We start from the raw sequence: 21,354 nt of genomic DNA on the forward strand, positions 1-21,354 counted from the left end.
AATGAACAACATCCAAATGGGTGTCATCTAAACCCTCCAACCAACTAACAATATATCTCAGTTTTGGAAAATGTTGGTGATGTGGTATACACTGAGTATACCAAACATTAGGAACTCCTAATATTGAGTTGACCCCCCCCTGCTTTTTGCCCTCAGAACAGCCTCAATTTGTCGGGCATGGACTCTACAAGGTGTCGAAAGTGTTCCACAGGGATGTTGGCCCATGTTGACTCCTGCTGGAAGTCCTTTGGGTGGTGGACCATTGTTGATACACACAGGAAACTGTTGAGCGTGAAAAACCCAGTAGCATTGCAGTTCTTGACACAAACTGGTGCACCTGGCACCACCTACCATACCCCGCTCAAAGGCACTTAAATATTTTGTCTTGCCCATTCACCCTCTGGATGGCACACATACACAATCCATTTCTCAATTGTTTCAATGCTTAAAAATCCTGAAGTGCATTCACCTGGTCAGTCTGTCATTGAAAGAGCAGGTGTTCTTAATGTTTTGTATACTCAGCGCATTTCTAGTTGTATAGTCGATATGAATCATCCAGAGTCTTGATGTTACATACAGTCTATAAATATACTTCAATGTCAGTTGAGAACTCTGGACAGTGTACTTATAAAATGATACAAAATCTGTAATCTGAAAATGAAAAATGCCTTTGGTTGAAGCGCCATATATATCAAAAGGTTTGACATAACAATAATCCCTGGGTTGAACCAGGACTTAGAGTAGTTCCATACCCGTTTGAAGAGGTCCCTCATATCTTCCAGTTGGCTGTAGAAGGGGGCCAGGACTCTGGGTTCCTGTATCGTACTGTCAGCCCCGCGGGTCAGCTCCCGGTAGCGGACAAACATCTCGGTGGGGTCGCTCCAACACACCTCCTTCAGGTGGTAGAACCTACCGGAACACCAGTCTCCGTTCCTGAAGGGACACGGCCAACACACACATGGGTTAGAGGTCAGGGCTGTGGTATACCTGTTGTATTCGCTGAACATGGCCGGTATGTTACATGGGAGGGGTTAGAGGTGAGAGGTCACGGGTTGGGGACCTACCTGTTGTACTCTATGAAGACGGCCGGTGTGTGTTGGAACAGCTCTTTGAGGCTGGTCTGAGAACAGTTCTTGTGCAGGAAGGAGTACACTCTGTGGACGTGCTGCACCGTCGAGCTAAACTCTGACCCTTCTGACTCCTCCTCTTCCTGCTTCTCCTGCCCCTCTGGACCAATGGCTGAGCATGTTTTTACACACCACTTCTTCAGGTAGCCAATCAGCTCCTCCACATTGACGCTGTTCTTCATTCCTACAGGAAAAAAAGAGGAGCCGGATTAAGGACACCTCTTTGATTTGTAGTTTTTGTTGTTGTAGTCCTTACACTCACACACTTTCTTACCTAGAGTCCTGGTGAACTCGCTGGGGGTCATGTCCATATAGCTGACATGAGTCCCCAGTAGACTGTGCACCTCAGGTGAGAACAGGTAGACTGAGTTAGGACACAGATACTCCACCTTTCTCCCTTCCCCTGCACCTGTCCCTGCCTGCAGATGATAGGCCGGCACCCAGGGAAGGCAGGACAGGAAGTGGAAAAAGGAGGACTTCGTGATCTTGATTGGTCGGCCCTCACTGTCAATCACCTGGGCTGTGAGATACTGAGAGTACCGGTCACTGATAGAAGTAGAAGGACGTAGAGAGGTAGAGAGAGAGAGAGAGAGAGAGAGAGGTAGAGAGAGAGGTAGAGAGAGAGGTAGAGAGAGAGAGAGAGAGAGAGGTAGAGAGAGATAGAGAGAGAGAGAGAGGTAGAGAGAGAGAGAGGTAGAGAGAGAGAGAGAGGTAGAGAGAGAGAGAGAGGTAGAGAGAGAGAGAGAGGTAGAGAGAGAGAGAGGTAGAGAGAGAGGTAGAGAGAGAGAGAGAGAGAGAGAGGTAGAGAGAGAGAGAGAAAGAAAGAAAGAAAGAGTGAGAGATAGAGATGGAGAAAGGGAGAGAGAAAGACCTAAATGAGTATGCCATAATCAGAATGAATGAGTCCAGTAGTTGTTTAGACGAAAACTGGATAATTTGAATTAACAAACGTTTGAAAGAGATGAGTGCAATGTGATAATGCTCAGTATCACATCCCTATATGACTCAGTAGACATGGATGGTATGAGAAGACCATCACTACCAGCTAAAGTAGCATCAACTCCAGGCCAATGGCCTACATTGTTATATTAGAGTATTAAACCATGACAACCATGAGAATTCAGTCCTTTCAATGTGACTGCAATTCTCTTCATTAAATAGAGCACTTCCACTTCCTACCCTGCTAACCTGGATTTCAAATTATTATAAGGAAGTACACACAGACACTCAAACACAAAAATGCAGGCAAAGGAGTGAGGATACAAGTGATTAATCTTCAGATTGCAAACAAGACCAGATAGATCTTTCAAAACCTAACTCCCCCACATACAGCAGGGATTGGGCTGGATTAGGGCGTCTCGGTGGCAGACTGCAGGGATTATAATCTGGGAGTGTGGCGGCCTGTAAACCCAGCTCCTCAAGAGAGGGCTCAGTAATCCAGTGAGTTATCATGTTGTATAAGAGTGTGTGCGTGTTTGTCATACTTTGGGTCTCTCTCTGTGTGTGTGTGTGTGTGTGTGTGTGTGTAGACAGCGGAGGAGAGGAGTTGGTTACCCAGTGTCCCAGTTGGTCCCCAGTAGCCCCAGCAGGGCTTGTCTCTGCTCCATGAGGACAGGGGCAGGCAGCTGCGCTGTGACCAGAGAGAAGAGCTCCTCGCTGGGGTAGTCATCCAGCACACACCCCTCCTCTGGTCCTCCGGCCCTGCCTGCTCGACACGGCCACAGCTCACTCTCCACCGCCCACGGACTGGAGGCCTGGGAGAAAGGGGAGGATGGAGGGAAGGGGGGGGGGGGTTCGAGAGAGAGGGGGAATGGCGAAGAGAGAGAGAGAAACAATTAAGAATACTGTAAGAAATACAGTGGCTTGCAAAAGTATTCACCACCCTTGGCATTTTTCCTATTTTGTTGCCTTACAACCTGGAATTAAAATTGATTTTTGGGGGGTTTGTATAATTTGATTTACACAACATGCCTACCACTTTGAAGATGCTAAATATTTTTTATTGTGAAACAAACAACAAATAAGACAAAAAAACTAACTTGAGCGTGCGTAACTATTCACCCCCCCCCAAAGTCAATACTTTGTAGAGCCACCCTTTGCAGCAATTACAGCTGCAAGTCTCTTGGGGTATGTCTCTATAAGCTTGGCACATCTAGCCACTGGGATTTTTGCCCATTCTTCAAGGCAAAACTGCTCCAGTTCCTTCAAGTTGGATAGGTTCCGCTGGTGTACAGCAATCTTCAAGTCATACCACAGATTCTCAATTGGATTGAGGTCTGGGCTTTGACTAGGCCAATCCAAGACATTTAAATGTTTCCCCTTAAACCACTCAAGTGTTGCTTTGGCAGTATGCTTAGGCTCATTGTCCTGCTGGAAGGTGAACCTCCGTCCCAGTCTCAAATCTCTGGAAGACTGAAACAGGTTTCTCTCAAGAATTTCCCTGTATTTAGCGCCACCAATCAATCCTTCAATTCTGACCAGTTTCCCAGTCCCTGCCGATGAAAAACATCCCCAATGCATGATGCTGCCACCACCATGCTTCACTGTGGGGATGGTGTTCTCGGGGTGATGAGAGGTGTTGGATTTGCGCCAAACATAGCGTTTTCCTTGATGGCCAAAAAGCTACAATTTGTGTCTCATCTGACCAGAGTACCTTCTTCCATATGTTTGGGGAGTCTCCCACATGGCTTTTGGCGAACACCAAACATGTTTGCTTATTTTTCTTCAAGCAATGGCTTTTTTCTGGCCACTCTTCCGTAAAGCCCAGCTCTGTGGAGTGTACAGCTTAAAGTGGTCCTATGGACAGATACTCCAATCTCCGCTGTGCCATCTTGGTAGGTAGTTGTGTTTGGGAGGCTGGGTTGTACTTAATAATTAAATTGATTTCAGACAACATCACATAAGAGTGATGAAGCCTTCAAATAACTCAGTCATGAATACCATTGACAATCCCTTTCCTCACCATCGTCTAAAACAGACCTTATTAATCCATCGCCTATGTGATATACCCCGGTCTTAAAGAGTTGTTTATAAATCAGTCACCTCTGAGGTATGTCCACCCATTAAGCATGGGAAGATTAGTCATGCCTGGGAAACAGTCCTATGTTATGTTAATCTCTAAGGCAGGGATGGGCTGGGGCAAAAGTGTGACACCATTCAGCCCCCTGAGGACTGGAGTTTCCCATCCCTGCTCTAAGACATTCATATATTACTTTAGCCTTAGTCATTGCTGCTGATCATGATGGCATCCTATCCATATAATACTTTTGGCCAGAGCACTACGTGTGGAATCTGTTTATCATCCATAGACTATTCTAGCCTTAGCCCCTAGCCAGTCACTGTGTGCATTTGTGAATGTGTTTCTCATACTTTGGGTGTGTGCAGAGGTTTGTGTGTGTGTGTAGACAGCAGAGGAGAGGAGTTGGTTACCCAGTGGATAGATAATAAACAGTTTAATGTTTATGATCTGTCCTGTTGCCTAGTCACTGTATCCCTACCTATATGTACACATCTACCTTAATTACCTTGTAACCCTGCACAACGAACTGCAAAAGTCTGATGCTGGAGACACTTATCTCCCTCACTAACTTTAAGCATCAGTTGTCAGAGCAGCTTACCGATCACTGCTACTGTACACAGCCCATCTGTAATTGGTCCACCCAACTACCTCATATTATTGTTCTTTATTTTGCTCATTTGCACACCAGTATCTCTATTTGCACATCATCTTCTGCACATCTATCATTCCAGTGTTAATACTAAATTGTAATTATTTTGCACTATGGCCTATTTATTGCCTTACCGCCATAACTTACTACATTTGCACACACTGTATATAGATTTCTATTGTGTTATTGACTGTACGTTGTGTTTATCCCATATGTAACTCTGTGTTGTTGTTTTTAAAATCGCACTGCTTCGCTTTATCTTGGCCAGGTCGCAGTTGTACATGAGAACTTGTTCTCAACTGGCTTACCTGGTTAAATAAAGGTTAAATAAAAATAAAATATTGACTCGGTATTGGTACCCCGTGTATATAGCAAAGTTATTGTTAATCATTGTGTATTTATTCCTCATATTATTCTCTCCCTCCCCATTGTTGGGAAGTGCCCATAAGTAAGCATTTCATTGTTAGTCTACACCTTTTGTTTATGAAGCATGTGACAAATACATTTTATTTGAAACCGGAACTCTGATGCACTAGTAAATACCACAGAGTTTATGGTGGATTCTAACTGGCTCATAGTCACCAGGCAACCAGTCAATATTGTGTCTGATAAAACAGATCAAAAACCTTTAAACTTCTACATCCTCTTGTTTATATGGGTCAAACATATGTCTATTCTACACTCCTCCTGCCATATCTCTATTTATTATCCCACTCTCCAGTCCTCCCTCCTCACCAGTTATTTAGCAGTGAGTGTGAATCTCTCCATTCCTCCCTCCCCCCCTCACCAGTTCTTTAGCAGTTAGAGTTCGTCTCTCTTTCCTCAGTATGAGTCCATCTCTGACTCCCAGCCTGATGAACAGAGCTCTCCATCCCTCCACGTCTCCATCCGTCTCCACATAACAACCACTCAGCAACACCCAGTCCACACCTGGAGAAAGGGGGAGAGAGAGAGCGAGAGATAATGAGTGATGTGTAGCTTTAGCTTATGGACTAATATTATTGTAAATTCAGCCAAGCGAGGGAGCAGAAAAAAGGGGAAGACTACAGAGAAAGAGGTTAGTGGTTAGTAACAGGAAGAACAGAGGAAAGAGGGATGAGAGAGGAGTGGTTAGTCTCTCTTCTCTTTCCTTTAGAGGCAGGTCAAGCGTGCACATCCATTTTCCACACCACGTCCACTCTGTTACATAACTAATGACACACACACACACAGCTCCCCTCTTCACGGCATTTCATGCCTTCTTTCCCCCTCACAATTGAGGCTGCTATACACACACGCACAAACTCTCTCACAAAGGGGGTTACTAAACACACACACACACACACACCGAGACACACACTCCAGTGCACTGTCCATCATTTCACCAGACGACGTGGACCAAGCGATGTTTGTTTTGGGGACAGTCACAAAGGGCAAGGCTTACTTCGGGGAACAATATCCCATTGTAGTTAGTCATGCAGTATTTGGGCCAGTTCAACACTTCAAGTCTCATTAAATCATTGTCTCTACAAACACTTTCCTTAACTGCTAGCTGACTGGTATTTACTCATAAATGGTAACGTTTTAAGAATTCTATATAGTCGTTACCTAATAATTACAGTGTGTGTGTACCTGGTAGTTTGTTGGGCAGGTCCATATTGCCGTACTGTGTAGAGAAGTGTACTTTGTGGTCAGCAGGGTAAAGCAGTCCCCTTGTGGTCAGTACCGGTACTACAGTGTCTGGGTGAGCGTACTCCTGAGGGGGGGAGTGCTGTTTGATGAACACTAGGTAGCTCACCACTACCTCCACCGGCTTGGACTGGAGAGAGAGATAGATGGCATGAGGGGGAGGGTTGCAATAGAGAGATATAGAGGAAGGGATACGGAGAAGATGCTCTTTGTGCACTTAAGAACAAATGTAGAAATCAATTATCAATTTATATATAACAATGGATGTCTGTGTCTGTGTTACCTTCCATGTGTTGTTCTTCAGTGCAGGGTATATGTGCTGCTGTAGCAGTTGCTGTGGTTCTAGCTCATGGACTCCCAGCCTCCTGAGCAGCTCTCTGATCTGCTGGCTCTCCAGTGGTTCCACACAGGACAGCAGAGACGGGTGGACCACACACACATCCCTGTACAGTGCTCCATACACAGCTAGAGGAGGGGAGGGAGAGAGTGGAACCATATCAAACATAGGAGGTTAAAATAGGTGATGCAGAAGAAATGGCATACTTAAGAAGCAGTAGCACTCTTACCGAGTAGAGGCACCAAACAAGTTTAGAGGAATGAGACTTATTTATAAACACGCTCTAAAGTAGGCCCGGGATGATACCAGTATCGCAAACTTTTTTCCTTGGCAAAAATGAAAAACACGAAGCAGACTACTCTTTGGTCCTTTAAAAACCTGCTGTATGTCAAATAGTGTGTGCTATAGCTTGAAAAATAAATAAATGTGACTCTGGATGACAACATAATGATGTTTGTTTCCAACATTAGGGCTGTTTTCCTAAAGAAGTTAAATCCGCTTCAAGTTTTGTTTCCTTGCCACGATACTAACGAGTATCGCGATACTGGTATCGTCCCAGCCCTATTCTAAAGCTGCTTTTGGGTTATTTTTGTCAATGTGATGACGCACACCAGTGCTGTTGTAATACCACCTCTGCGCCGCGCCTCTCTCTGTGTGTGTAAGGACATGTGGGTATGAGAAAACACTACTCTTGACGTCAAGCTCTCGTGGCCTTACAGGGATGTGAGTAGTCTTTGATGGAACAATCTGTTTTAGCTTCTATTTTCAAACCTTCTACCACAAATATCTCTAACAGTTACAACCCTGAATATACCACCAACTGTTTATGGGTAGTCGCTGAAAAAATATAAAAAATTATTGTCTATGGTCAAAAATATAAAATGCAACATGTAAAGTGTTGGTCCTATGTTTAATTAGGTGAAAAAAAAGCTTATTTTTCAAAAATGTTGTGACACTATGTTACCTGTGTTGCTATGATTCTTGGTCTCAGTCACGGGGAAGAAGACTCCCTCTCCGCTGAGTGCCACCATGCGCCCATCAGCCAGTGGGATTATGGGTAGATCTCTGAGGGTGGTCAGGATAGAATCTGTCTCTCCGTAGCCCTGCTCCAACGCACGGAAGTTACACACCAACAACCTGGCCAGACGACGCAGGCCTGAGTCTGATACACAAAGACGGAGAGAGAGAGAGTTTACAACCCTCACAAAGAAATATAAACAACACGTGCGCGCACACACACACACACCACCCTCCCCTCACCTGAGTTGAGACCATCTTCCTGCAACAGGTCCTTGGCCATGGCGGTTGTTACTGTGGTGACGTCACCCCCCCTCAGGTGTCGTACTCCCAGGTGTGTGAGCAGGGATAGGGGCGGGGCCGGCATCAGGCCCGGATGCAGATAGGCCAGAGACAGGTGTCTGTTAAGCTCCTCTCCACCAATCACGTCGCGAATGACCAGGTCCTGACACACAGCGACCTGGGAGGGTAGCTTGTAGACCACAGAACCATCTGGAGAGACAGGAGTCAGTTGATTTGATGTTTTCTTATTTTACCAGGTGAGTTGACTGATAATACATTCTCATTTACAGCAACGATCTGGGAAAAGTTACAAAACATAGTAAAAATACATGATACAGGCACGTATGAGGGTTACTTGAGCATGAAGATGAAATCTGCAGATTTACTCAAATCAAATTGTATTTGTCACATGTGGCGAATACAACAGGTGTAGACCTTACCGTGAAATGCTTACTTACAAGTGCTTAACCAACAATGCAGTTAAGAAAAATAAGAGTTAAGAAAATAAACTAAATATAAAGCTGACTTACGGATGGAGATAGAAGTGATGGAGAAGGAGAGAGAAAGAGGGGTAGAATGGTACCTGTGTTGAGTGTGGGTAGGAAGGCCTTTCCCTTTAGCAGCTGTATAATCTGCCCGGCGACAGGCTTGAAGAAATCCAGTACCTCGTCAGGCAGAGGGACAAACTGCAGGAAATTACATAGGCCCTTCAGCCCACTGAACTCTGGGTGATCCTGGAGAGGAGAGGTGAGAAGAGGAGACAGGGGTCAGAAACACAACTTAGGACCACATTTACCAATGTGCAGAGCAGGAGTAAATTATTTTGATCAACCTCTCCCTCCCTCCTTTCTCTTACAGTGAAGACGCCCATGGCATGTAAGAACAGTTGGGGGATCTCAGATCGGAGCCACTGGTTCCATGAACTATCTCTGTCCACGTCCTCACGAGAAGAAGGGATTTCAAAGTCACCTGGAGTGAAAGAGAAAAAATAAAATTTGAAAGGCTTGGTCTGTGAGCTTGTGTGGTATCACTGCAAGAGTGCATTTTAAAATGGGCAATTTGGGTGAACCTTGAGGAGAGCACCAGTGTGTGTGTGTGTGTGTGTGTGTGTGTGTGTGTGTGTGTGTGTGTGTGTGTGTGTGTGTGTGTGTAACCTTGGATGATGAAGCGGAAGCCAAAGCTTCGGAGAGGCAGGAAGGCGAAGACTGGCTGCTTCTGTGGCTGGGCTCTGATGTCACTTCCTGTGAGGTCATCACCCAGCTGGAAGGCCAGGGCGAGCTCCGTGGACTCCACTTCATCTTTGATCTGACGGGGAAACATGTCAACGTAACACCATGATCATCATTACATTTGGCACATTCTAATACTTCCTTTTCACCTCCCTTCTTCTAAGTAATCACTGATCTGTCTTCAATTGATCTGTGAAAGCTATGTGGAGCCCTTGCTTTTACCCTTCCCCTGAAGTTAGATTAGTAAGCCCTCAAGGAAGGGAGGAAAGAAGAAAGGAAAGCAGGATGCATTTGAAAAGTATTCAAACAGGGCCAATCTCCAGGCAGTCACTAAGACAACTGCTCTGTTGTGCCACTGATCAGAGGATAACTCCAACAGAGAGAATACCTGAAAAAGATTGAGTTTGAACATTTAGCATTTCAATGTGCACTGTCACAATGGGAACCCCATAAAAATTTGCCTGACTGTTTTCGATAAATCATGTAACATTTCTGAGTCTGTTCATTCTCTGATCTGTCTCTACTGTTGCATAACCTCAATGCAGGTAACAAGCAGCTGGCTCTCTGACGAGGAGATGAGAGGATCACTGTGTGTGTGTGGTACCTTGGTGGGGTGCAGTGTGTGTTTGACCACCAGCCAGCGTTCTGTTCCCTCAGTGTGTTCCACCTCCAGGACATTGTGACTCAGGTCTCTACGCGTCATGGTCACCATGCGCTTCTCAGCCTGGCCAGGGAAACACACAGAGAGAGACAAGTCAGATGTCAGCACACAACAGTCCAGTCTGAAACCAACTACTTGCCTCTACAGCTCGGTGTTTGTACACCGAAGGCAATATGGTGGAATCTCCTCTAAGCCTATTGAAAGGCGTGGCGGAGCCATGACCTTTGTGTGTGTGTGTGTGTTACCTGGTTGTAGATGGTGATAGATCGTAGGCGGTGTAGGAAGAGCAGCAGAGAGGGGTGGACATCGTGGAACAGGTTTTTGGTCTGGTAGCACTCAGAGCGCAGCGGCAGACAGATCTTAGTGGTCCAGCTGACAGAACACAAACATTCAACATTGATGTGACTGCCCCTACATAGTAAATTACTGAGTATAGACTGTTCTGCTCGCCTGAGTTAGAGAGTTTATCTATATATTTCATAGCCGTCTATTTACCACCACAAACAGATGCTAGCACTAAGACCTCACTCAACGAGCTGTATAGGCCCATAAGCAAACAAGAAAATTCTCACCCAGAGTCGGCGCGCCTAGTGGCCGGTAATTTTAATGCACGAAAACTGAAATCCATTTTATCTAAATTTCTACCAGCATGTCATAGGTGCAACTAGAGGCGAAAAAAAAAACTCTAGATCACCTCTACTCCACACACAGAAACGCATACTGGTTAAATAAATGTGAAATAAATAAAAATACAAAGCTCTCCCTCGCCCTCCATTTGTCAAATCTGACCATACCTCTAGCCTCCTGATTCCTGCATACAGACAAAAACTCAAACAGGAAGTAACAGTGACGCGCTCAATACGGAAGTGGTCCGATGAAACGGACGCTAAGCTACAGGACTGTTTTGCTAGCACTGACTGTAATATGTTCCTGGATTCATCCGATGGCACTGAGCAGTTTACCACCTCAGCCACTGGCTTTATCAAATCGGTGCATCGACGACGTCGTCTCAACAGTGACCGTACGTACATATCCCAACCAGAAGCCATGGGTTAAAGGCAAAATACGCACTGAGCTAAAGGCTAGAGCTGCCTCTTTCAAGGAGCGGGACACTAATCTGGACGATTATAAGAAATCCTGCTACGCCCTCTGACAAACCATCAAACAGGCAAAGCGTTAATACAGGACCAAGATTGAAACCTACTACACCGGCTCTGACGCTCGTTGGATGTGGCAGGGCTTACAAACTAACACGGATTACAAAGGGAAATCCGTCCGCGAGCTGTCCAGTGATTCAAGCCTATCAGATAAGCTAAATACCTTCTATGCTCGTTTTCGAAGCAAACACTGAACCATGCGTGAGAGTATGGCTTTTACGGTGACCGTATTACCGCCACACCGGCAGTCCCCAGTAATGACCGCAGTCAAATTCCACGGGACTGTTGAGTCACAGTAACTAGGCTTCTCAAAAACTGCGATGCCGCTGATGGTCATTGGTAGCCTACCAAATTTGCTACCTGCCAACACCTCGCTATTGGCCTGGTACTCAGCACTCTATTGTCCCTCTAATAACTCTGACATCAATGCAAATGCAATCAAAAATAAAATCAAACACTTCATGAGAACCCATAAGCATATGTTGAGCAAAATTTTTATAGGCTATGCAACTGCTTGAGAAAACAGAGTTTTGATGGCCTCTTAAAAAGAGGAGGATCCCATCAGTTTTCTATAGGCTAGGCCAAGGCTCTCCAACCCTGTTCCTGGAGCGCTACCCTCCTGTAGGCTTTCGCTCCAATCCCAGCTGTAACTAACATGAATCATCTTATCAACCAGCTAATTATTAGAATCTGGTGCGCTAGATTAGGGTTGGAATGAAAACCCACAGGATGGTAGCGCTCCAGGAACAGGGTTGGATAGCCCTGGGCTAGGTCTACTATATTTATTTCTCAACTTTACTAACATTAAGCACATTGCTTCGCTTTACAACTGGAGTAGCCTACCTGGCTGGCATGAAAATGAACCATGGGAAAAGCGTCCTCCATTCGCTATTTAAGTGTATACGGATGACATGTATTTTTTTCCACTGCCCCTGTTTCCGACAGGTGCATGATAAAGGCCCATTCTAAATCAAAACTAATTTCACACATAAGGTGCCTTCAGAAAGTTTTCATACCCCTTGACTTATTCCACATTTTTGTTGTGTTACAGCCTGAATTCAAAATGGATTAAATAAATAATCCTCACCCATCTACACACAATACCCCATAATAACAGTTAGTTTTTTAAAGTTTTAATTTTTTACATTTTTGCAATTTTATTGAAAATGAAATACAGAAATATCTAATTTACATAAGTATTCACACCACTAAGTAAATACTTTGTAGAAGCACCTTAGGCAGTGATTACAGCTGTGAGTCATTCTGGGTAAGTCTAAGAGCTTTTCACACCAGGATTGTGCAACAGTTGCCCATTATTCTTTTAAAAATTCTTGAAGCTGTTAAATTGGCTGTTGACCATTGCTAGACAACCATTTTCAGGTCTTGCCATAGATTTTCAAGTAGATTTCAGTCATAACTGTAACTCGGCTACTCAGGAAGACTGACTTTTTGGTAAGCAACTCTAGTGTAGATTTGGCCTTGTGTTTTAGGTTATTGGTCCTGCTGAAAGGTGAATTAATCTCCCACTATCTGGTGGAAAGCAGACTGAACCAGGTTTTCCTCTAGGATTTTGCCTGTGCTTAGCTCCATTCCGTTTATTTTCTTATCCTGAAAAACTCCCCAGTCCTTAACGTTTACAAGCATTCCCATTACATGATGCTGCCACCACTATGCTTGAAATATGGAGAGTGGTACTCAGTAGTGTGTTACATTGGATTTGTCCCAAACATAAAACTTTGTATTCAGGACAAAAAGTGAATTGCTTTGCCACATTTTTTGCTCTATTACTTTAGTGCCTTGTTGCAAACAGGATGCATGTTTTGGAATATTCCTTATTTTCACTCTGTCAATTAGGTTAGTACATTACATTTACATTTTAGTCATTTAGCAGACGCTCTTATCCAGAGCGACTTACAGGAGCAATTAGGGTTAAGTGCCTTGCTCAAGGGCACATTTACGTCATTTAGCAGACGCTCTTATCCACACAAATTGGTGCATTCACCCTATAGCCAGTGGGATAACCACTTTACAATTATTGGGGGGGGGGTAGAAGGATTACTTTATCCTATCCCAGGTATTCCTTAAAGAGGTGGGGTTTCAAATGTCTCCGGAAGGTGGTGAGTGACTCCGCTGTCCTGGCGTCGTGAGGGAGCTTGTTCCACCATTGGGGTGCCAGAGCAGCGAACAGTTTTGACTGGGCTGAGCGGGAACTATGCTTCCGCAGAGGAAGGGGAGCCAGCAGGCCAGAGGTGGATGAACGCAATGCCCTCGTTTGGGTGTAGGGACTGATCAGAGCCCGAAGGTACAGAGGTGCCGTTCCCCTCACTGCTCCATAGGCAAGCACCATGGTCTTGTAACGGATGCGAGCTTCAACTGGAAGCCAGTGGAGTGTGCGGAGGAGGGGGGTGACGTGAGAGAACTTGGGAAGGTTGAACACCAGTATTGTGGAGTAACTAAAATGTGGTTGATCCATCCTCAATTTTCTGTAACTGTTTTAAAGTCACCATTGGCCTCATGGTGAAATCCCTGAGAGGTTTCCTTCCTCTCTGGCAACCGAGTTAGGAAGGATGCCTGTATCTTTGTAGTGACTGGGTGTATTGATACACCATCCAAAGTGTAATTAATAACTTCACCATGCTCAAAGGGATATTGAATGTCTGTTTTTTTTGTTTTGTTTCTTACCCATCTACCAATAGGTGCCTTTGTTTGCGAGGCATTGGAAAACCTCCCTGGTCTTTGTGGTTGAATCTGTGTTTGAAATTCACTGCTCAACTGAGGGACCGTACAGATGTTAAACACTATTATTGCACACAGAGTGAGTCCATGCAACTAATGTGACTTGTGAAGCAAATCTTTACTCCTGAACGTATTTAGGCTTGCCATAACAAAGGGGTTGAATATTTATTGGCTCAATAAATTTCAACTTTTCATTTGATTAATTTGTAAAAATGTTGAAAAACCTAATTCCACTTTGACATTATGGGGTATTGTGTGTAGGCAAGTGACAAAAAAATCTCAATTGAATCAATTTTTAATTCAGGCTGTAACACAACAAAATTAGGAAAAAGTGATGGGGTGTGAATACTTTTTGAAGGCACTGTATATTATTTAGTATTTGTAAAGACTAAATTGAGAATAGTCTAATGGGTGAGAATATTATCACTTTTGAATGATGCCCAACGCGTGCAGTCTAAGGCAAGAAACAACGCATGCCTTTTCCCCCTACTTTTTCAAATCATAGTCACATGCATCATGTTGCCTACCCCAAAGTCCTATATGTTTTGATAAGGTTTGTATCACAACTAAAGCGGCCAAATAACTCCAAAAAATAGCCTATAGGCCTAGTATTCCTAGAACACGGTTGGAGAGCATATAGCCTACAGAGCCTAGTGAAATGTGTTCTTATTAGCCCAGTCATTGCGCATTGTGCTGCTATATTTATTGCTCAATTCTTAAAATTAAACACATGCATCCGCTTTACAGCTGGTGCTATTCGAGTGCAGGCTACGGATGACTTTTTGTGGGCCATTCTAAATAAAAAAGAATTCCACACATATATTAGTAGGCTATATGTAAAGACCAGATTAAATTAAGAATAGTCTGATGAGTGAGAATATTATCAAGTGCTTGTCAAATTGTGAATGCAGCCTGTGCAAGAAACAGAGCAGAACTCATGCCTTTCATGCGACTTTTATCAAATCATTAGAGTTGCATCATGCAGCTTTAGAATGTATTAAAAATCTAAACATGTAGCCTAACGTTTGTATCACAACTAAAGTTGCATAAATAACTAAATTAAGCATATAGCAGTGCCTGTTTCTTTGTTAACCGCTCAACACAGAATAGCCGCATGTGCATTGACATTCTTGCACTGGCTGTATGCACACTCGCTGGACTCTACCCACCCACACACTCACACATACTGCACTGACACTCCTACACACACACAACATACGCGGAGCACACATGCACGTTGACGCCACACACACGCTTTCACACTCTGCTACTAGTTTATTATCTATCCTGATTGCCTAGTCACTTTTACCCCTACCTACATGTACATATTACCTCAATTACCTTAACTACCTTGTACCCCTGCACATTGACTCGGTGCCGGTGCTCCTTGTATACAGCCTCGTTACTGTTATTTTATGATGTTACTATTTCCTTTTTTTCTTATTTGCAAATTTTCCAAACTTTTTGACTCTGCATTGTTGGGAAAGAGCTCGTAAGTAAGAATTTCACAGTAATGTCTACATCTGTTGTATTAAGTGCATGTGACAAATACAATTGAGTTGTTACTACTAGACACACCTGGTGTGGGTATGTGTTGTCACTCAGGCGTGTGTGTGTTTTACCTAGTTTTAGATTATGTCATTAGACTCACCTGGTGCGTGTGTGTTGTCGGCCAGGTGTGTGTGTGTGTGTGTGTGTAGTCAGTTTGTTGTATGTGTGTGATGCCACCACTAACCTGGTATGTGTGTCGTCAGCCAGATGTGTGTGTGATGCCACCACTAACCTGGTATGTGTGTCGTCAGCCAGATGTGTGTGATGCCACCACTAACCTGCTATGTGTGTCGTCAGCCAGATGTGTGTGTGATGCCACCACTAACCTGGTATGTGTGTCGTCAGCTAGATGTGTGTGTGATGCCACCACTAACCTGGTATGTGTGTCGTCAGCCAGATGTGTGTGTGATGCCACCACTAACCTGGTATGTGTGTCGTCAGCCAGATGTGTGTGTGATGCCACCACTAACCTGGTATGTGTGTCGTCAGCCAGATGTGTGTGTGATGCCACCACTAACCTGGTATGTGTGTCGTCAGCTAGATGTGTGTGTGATGCCACCACTTACCTGGTATGTGTGTCGTCAGCTAGATGTGTGTGTGATGCCACCACTTACCTGGTATGTGTGTCGTCAGCCAGATGTGTGTGATGCCACCACTAACCTGGTATGTGTGTCGTCAGCCAGGTGTGTGTGTGATGCCACCACTAACCTGGTATGTGTGTGGTCGGCCAGGTGTGTGTTGAGAGGTCTCTCGTCGTCGACCCAGTGTGGCAGGATGTATCCCATGGGGCCACTGGTCTTGTCGAAGCACAGATGGAACCCGTTGGAGTGGATCTCAGGACAGTCAGTCACCTTGAACACAGATTTAAAACCTATACCCTTCTGACCTAAGGAAGGAGAAAGACATGGAGAAACAGTTGAGAAAATACTTTGGTGCACCTAAGATCTAGTCTTCGATAGGTTACCTATAGGGTTTCAAACTCTTTTAGCTGTTACCTATGTATCCGTATTTGTGTTTGCCCTTGGTGCTGCGGCCCACGTCACAGATGGCCCGGATGTTTTTCTCCTGGAAGCCCGTCTCATTGTTGAGGACAGTCACACAGTCTTTCTCCACAACAAAGGCCAGTGCAGGGACAGGGCCCTCCTCAGTCGGGTAACTGTTATCATCAGCATTCTGTGAATAGCACAATAAAGAAAGCACATTCTATGTAAGTGCATTGCATAGAGTAGATCTCAAAACACCTGGATGAGCTCAGGCAGAGAGATAGAGCGAGAGATATAAAGGGATAAAGCAAGACAGAGGAGAGAAGGAGAGAGAGGGAGAGAGACACGAAAGCGAGAGAGGGAGACAGAGGAGAGAGTCAGTCACCTGTATGAGTTCCAGTACAAAGTGTGTGTCTTTACTGTAGAGTTCAGTGGACAGTCGGTCCAGACTGCGCCCCAGCCTCTCCTGGTGAACAGTCATCAACCTCTGACCCTCCTCATTCATCTCTACTCCTATACCAAACTCACTCTTCCTGTAACAGACAGCATTGTGAGACCAGGTTAGTGTTTCTATTCATGTATTGTATCATTTTATACATTAGGCAGTATAAAGGCGGTTAAAGACAAACCTGATGTCATCAATTATGGCCCGGTGGCAATCCACTCTGCTCTCTGATTGGCTATCAGCATTGTCCGCTTTCACAGGCTCAGCCAATGACTGCCCTTCCTCCCAGTCTTCCTCTCCGTCTCTCTCGGTGTGTGTGTCTCCGTGTGTCTCCAAGATCAGCTCATACAACTCATCTTCATCACCGTCTTCATCCCAGCCACCTGTAGGACGAAGATCTGTTAGAAATCTCTGACTGTACTTGACTACTAGGGATGTAACAAATTTAACATGTATCTTAATGTTTAAACCAGGGCCTGGAACCGAAATATAATTTTTTCAAATGTTTAGTTCTGAACAGAACAACTATTTTTTTTGTTTTTCGTTCCACTGTTCCGCCCAGCAAAATAAAGTTCTGATCCGGTTTGAAAAAATAAATAAAAAAGGGGTGTGGATCAGAAAACCAGTCAGTATCTGGTGTGACCACCATTTGCCTCATGCAGCATGACATCTCCTTCGCATAGAGTTGATCAGGCTGTTGATTGTGGCCTGTGGAATGTTGTCCCACTCCTCTTCAATGGCTGTGCGGAGTTGCTGGTTATTGGTGGGAACAGGAACACGCTGTCGTACACATCGATCCAGAGCATCCCAAACATGCTCAATGGGTGAAATGTATGGTGAGTATGCAGACCATGGAAAAACTGGGCCATTTTCAGCTTCCAGGAATTGTGTACAGATCCTTGCGACATGGGAGTCGTACATTATCATGCTGAAACATGGAGGTGATGGCGGCGGATGAATGGCACGACAATGGGCCTCAGGATCTCTTCACGGTATCTCTGTGTATTTCAATTGCCATAGATAAAATGCAATTGTGTTCATTGTCCCAAGCTTATGCATGCCCATACCATAGTCCCACTGCCACCATGGGGCACTCTGTTCACAACGTTGACATCAGCAAACCGCTCGCCTACACAATGCCATACACGTGGTCTGCGGTTGAGGCCAGTTGGACGTACTGCCAAATTCAAAAAAAAATTACGTTGAAGGCGGTTTATGGTAGAGAAATGAACATTCAATGAACACTCATTCCAGGTTCCATTTCTGTTCCTTTAAATATTTAGTAATTTTCCGGTTTTCGGTTCTGTTCCCTTAACTGGTTCCAACCCCTCCTTTAAACTGCCATTTGTTCATTGTTTTAATGTTTTTTGTAAATTTTTTAAATCATGAAATGACATTAATTCACAATTCAGATGCAGTTCTGCGTATGACCGCTAGGGGGCAATGCAGTTGAATCTACCGCAGTCCTGGTCGTCACCATAACCCCCTAGAGTCGATTGACACACCGGTGCGTCAATCTAAGTAAGATAATAAAAAAATCCCCATCAAAATCTGTCAGTTTACGATAGAGATGTATAAAAAAAAATTTAAGTATTTTTGGGGGATACCTAAAGGGGTCCTAAAAATCTAAATAAAATTGCTAAATGAACCATGTTATGGCCATCTTAAAACAATTCCATATGTCAGCTTAGAACCCCCCTCCCCACCCCACGGCTTAGACTCTTAGGAAATACAGTAATAAAGCCTGCCTATTCTGTAAATGTAAATGTTTTCCCACAATGTATTTTCTTGAAATGTGATTTTAAACCTAACCCTAATTCCAACCTTATACCTAACTCTAACCTTAAATTAAGACCAAAAATATAAATCTTTGTTTTCAGAAGTTTTTACAATATAGCCAATATTTTGACCTTGTGGCTGTGGTAACTAGTGGAAACCCCTACCAGACGGCGCTCACTTTACTGCTGTCCCCCACTCACTCAGCAACGATGGTATTAATATGGTTCTCTGTTGTGTGCCTCTCCTCCATGTTCTCAGTTGTCAGTACGTACTTCATGTCCCACTTCTCATTAATGTGATGGCTCGTTGCAATGATGTTCAACAGCGTGTTCATAGATGTCCAGCAATCTGTTGTTTACGCCACGTATGGTGTTCGAGAGCTCGTGCTTTGTACTTGCACTTGCAGAGCAATCATTGTACAATTTCTCCATCAGGGCCGTCACGGTTTTTCGACAAGGCATCTTGTAGTCTGGTTTTAGATATGCCATTACGGTATTGAAGCCCACATCCTCTACCATTGACAATTGCTGCATATCAACTGCAATCACTTCTGAAATCAGCGCTGTGATTTTCGAAACTCTGTTCCTTATCGCACTGCTGCTAGCAAAAAGGTTGGGTCATCCCTTTCAGCATTGCCCATGACCGCCACTGTAGCTCAATTCTCCCTCGCAAAGTTTGCATTTCATCACCTTCTCATTTAACTTCTCAAAGTATTGCCATACAGGACTTTCTCTGCAGTCACTTCCCTGTCTCACAAGCTGCCATTTTTCCAACTGTTAACGACAATTACGTGCGGAGCGCATTATATCGGCCAAAACATTTGAAAGATGCATATCTCCTCCTACTTACGTTACAGCATTGTTGCATTAGGTATGTGTAAATAACAAAAACCCTTTATGATGATGATCGGGGCCTGTTTGTGGTAGTTTTGTGATAACAAAATTAAAATCACAGTGCAGTTAAAAAAAATTCGGTTAGGGATTTTTCTAAAAATTAACAATCCCAATGTTGTTTAAACATTCACACCCTTCCTGACTACATTACCCATAATGCTCTTGTGCTCTCCTCACCTGCATGCTGTGGCTGGGTGGGGTGGGAGGAGTCAGAGCTGCAGTCCTCTGGGAACTCCTCATCCTCACTGAGAGTCTGAGAGAGACTTCTGTTCAAAGAATCCACAAGAGCAGGCTGGAGATAGGATAGGATAAGATAAGAAAGAGCGAGAGGGGAAGATTTTTTACAAAGCAACAAAGTGGAGCTTTAGACTGTATAAAAACCAAACAGCTATGGATAAATAAAAAAAACAATGGACAATTTTCAATTCATGAAATCGTTTTAAATTCACTTCCTGGACTTAAATAATTAAAAACTGAATTGACCCCCATCACTGATGGTAATCTCCCCTGTTCTGACCTTTGTCTGGTCGGCTGGTGGTGTTTGGTCCTGGTTCTGACTCTGGTTTAGGTCCTGGTTCTGTGGTGCGCTGAGCTTGGTGTGGTAGTCCTTGACCCAGTCTGTGATGCCAAGCACGATGCCCAGCTGGTGCAGACAGTTGAGGTGGCGCAGGTTGGACCGGGCTGTAGACAGCAGCACCGCTTTAGACTTGGCCTGGCCACCCAGCACCCGGGAGAAGGGCTCCAGAAACACCTAAAGGGAGGTTATACAGGTCCAAATTGATTACCGAACTTCTTTCCACTAATGGCTGGTTTTGAATATGAACTGTAGGGATCCCTATGGGCCCTGGTCAAAAGTAATGCACTAGATAAGGAATAGATGCCATTTCAGACGCAACCTGTCACTTGACTGCTGACCTGTTGCAGCAGGGCCCGGCAGGTTCTGGTGGGGATGCGGATCAGACAGTCCAGGAGGAAGAGAGCCACAGAGCTGAAACATGACCCGTCCTCCTCAGCCCGTGACAGATCTGAAGAAACATCATATACAGTTGAAGTCGGAAGTTTACATACACCTTAGCCAAATACATTCAAACTCAGTTTTTCACAATTCCTGACATTAAATCCTAGTAAAAATTCCCTGTACTTTATTTTAAGAATGTGAAATAGCAGAGAGAATGATTTATTTCAGCTTTTATTTCTTTCATCACATTCCCAGTGGGTTAGAAATGTACATACACTAAATTAGTATCTGGTAGCATTTCCTTTAAATTGTTTAACTTGGGTCAAACGTGTCGGGTAGCCTTCCACAAGCTTCCCACAATAAGTTGGGTGAATTTTGGCCCATTCCTCCTGACAGAGCTGGTGTAACTGAGTCAGGTTCGTAGGCCTCCTTGCTCGCACACGCTTTTTCAGTTCTGCCCACAAATGTTCTATAGGATTGAGGTCAGGGCTTTGTGATGGCCACTCCAATACCTTGACTTTGTTGTCCTTAAGCCATTTTGCCACAACTTTGGAAGTATGCTTGGGGTCATTGTCCATTTGGAAGACCCATTTGCGACCAAGCTTTAACTTCCTGACTGATGTCTTGAGATGTTGCTTCAATATATCCACATAATTTTCCTTCCTCATGATGCCATCTATTTTGTGAAGTGCACCAGTCCTTCCTGCAGCAAAGCACCCCCACGCACCAAAGTATGTTCATCTTCCTGAGCGGTATGATGGCTGCGTGGTCCCATGGTGTTTATACTTGCATACTATTGTTTGTACAGATGAACGTGGTACCTTCAGGCATTTGGAAATTGCTCCAAATGATGAACCAGACTT

The 21,354-nt window shown here is 44.3% G+C and overlaps 1 protein-coding gene across 1 annotated transcript in view; it reads right to left on the bottom strand.

Moving 5' to 3' along the window:
* Window positions 1–21,354, bottom strand: part of LOC311101183 (uncharacterized protein) — a 60,830-nt gene that overhangs the window by 6,335 nt on the left and 33,141 nt on the right. The window contains exons 18-38 of the mRNA XM_084142278.1: window positions 20,449–20,558; window positions 20,051–20,284; window positions 19,711–19,825; window positions 17,046–17,244; window positions 16,802–16,949; window positions 16,429–16,606; window positions 16,142–16,319; window positions 10,235–10,361; window positions 9,933–10,052; window positions 9,254–9,404; window positions 8,956–9,068; window positions 8,683–8,833; window positions 8,061–8,309; window positions 7,765–7,962; window positions 6,747–6,928; window positions 6,407–6,593; window positions 5,583–5,725; window positions 2,682–2,881; window positions 1,402–1,673; window positions 1,065–1,311; window positions 753–933 (exon numbers count right to left, since the gene is read on the bottom strand). Coding sequence (XP_083998404.1) covers window positions 753–933; window positions 1,065–1,311; window positions 1,402–1,673; window positions 2,682–2,881; window positions 5,583–5,725; window positions 6,407–6,593; window positions 6,747–6,928; window positions 7,765–7,962; window positions 8,061–8,309; window positions 8,683–8,833; window positions 8,956–9,068; window positions 9,254–9,404; window positions 9,933–10,052; window positions 10,235–10,361; window positions 16,142–16,319; window positions 16,429–16,606; window positions 16,802–16,949; window positions 17,046–17,244; window positions 19,711–19,825; window positions 20,051–20,284; window positions 20,449–20,558 — 3,683 coding nt within the window. The remainder of the gene's footprint in view (window positions 1–752; window positions 934–1,064; window positions 1,312–1,401; window positions 1,674–2,681; window positions 2,882–5,582; window positions 5,726–6,406; window positions 6,594–6,746; window positions 6,929–7,764; window positions 7,963–8,060; window positions 8,310–8,682; window positions 8,834–8,955; window positions 9,069–9,253; window positions 9,405–9,932; window positions 10,053–10,234; window positions 10,362–16,141; window positions 16,320–16,428; window positions 16,607–16,801; window positions 16,950–17,045; window positions 17,245–19,710; window positions 19,826–20,050; window positions 20,285–20,448; window positions 20,559–21,354) is intronic.

This window comes from Coregonus lavaretus (genome assembly GCF_964263955.1).
Source record: "Coregonus lavaretus genome assembly, chromosome: 25".
Lineage (NCBI taxonomy): Eukaryota > Metazoa > Chordata > Actinopteri > Salmoniformes > Salmonidae > Coregonus > Coregonus lavaretus.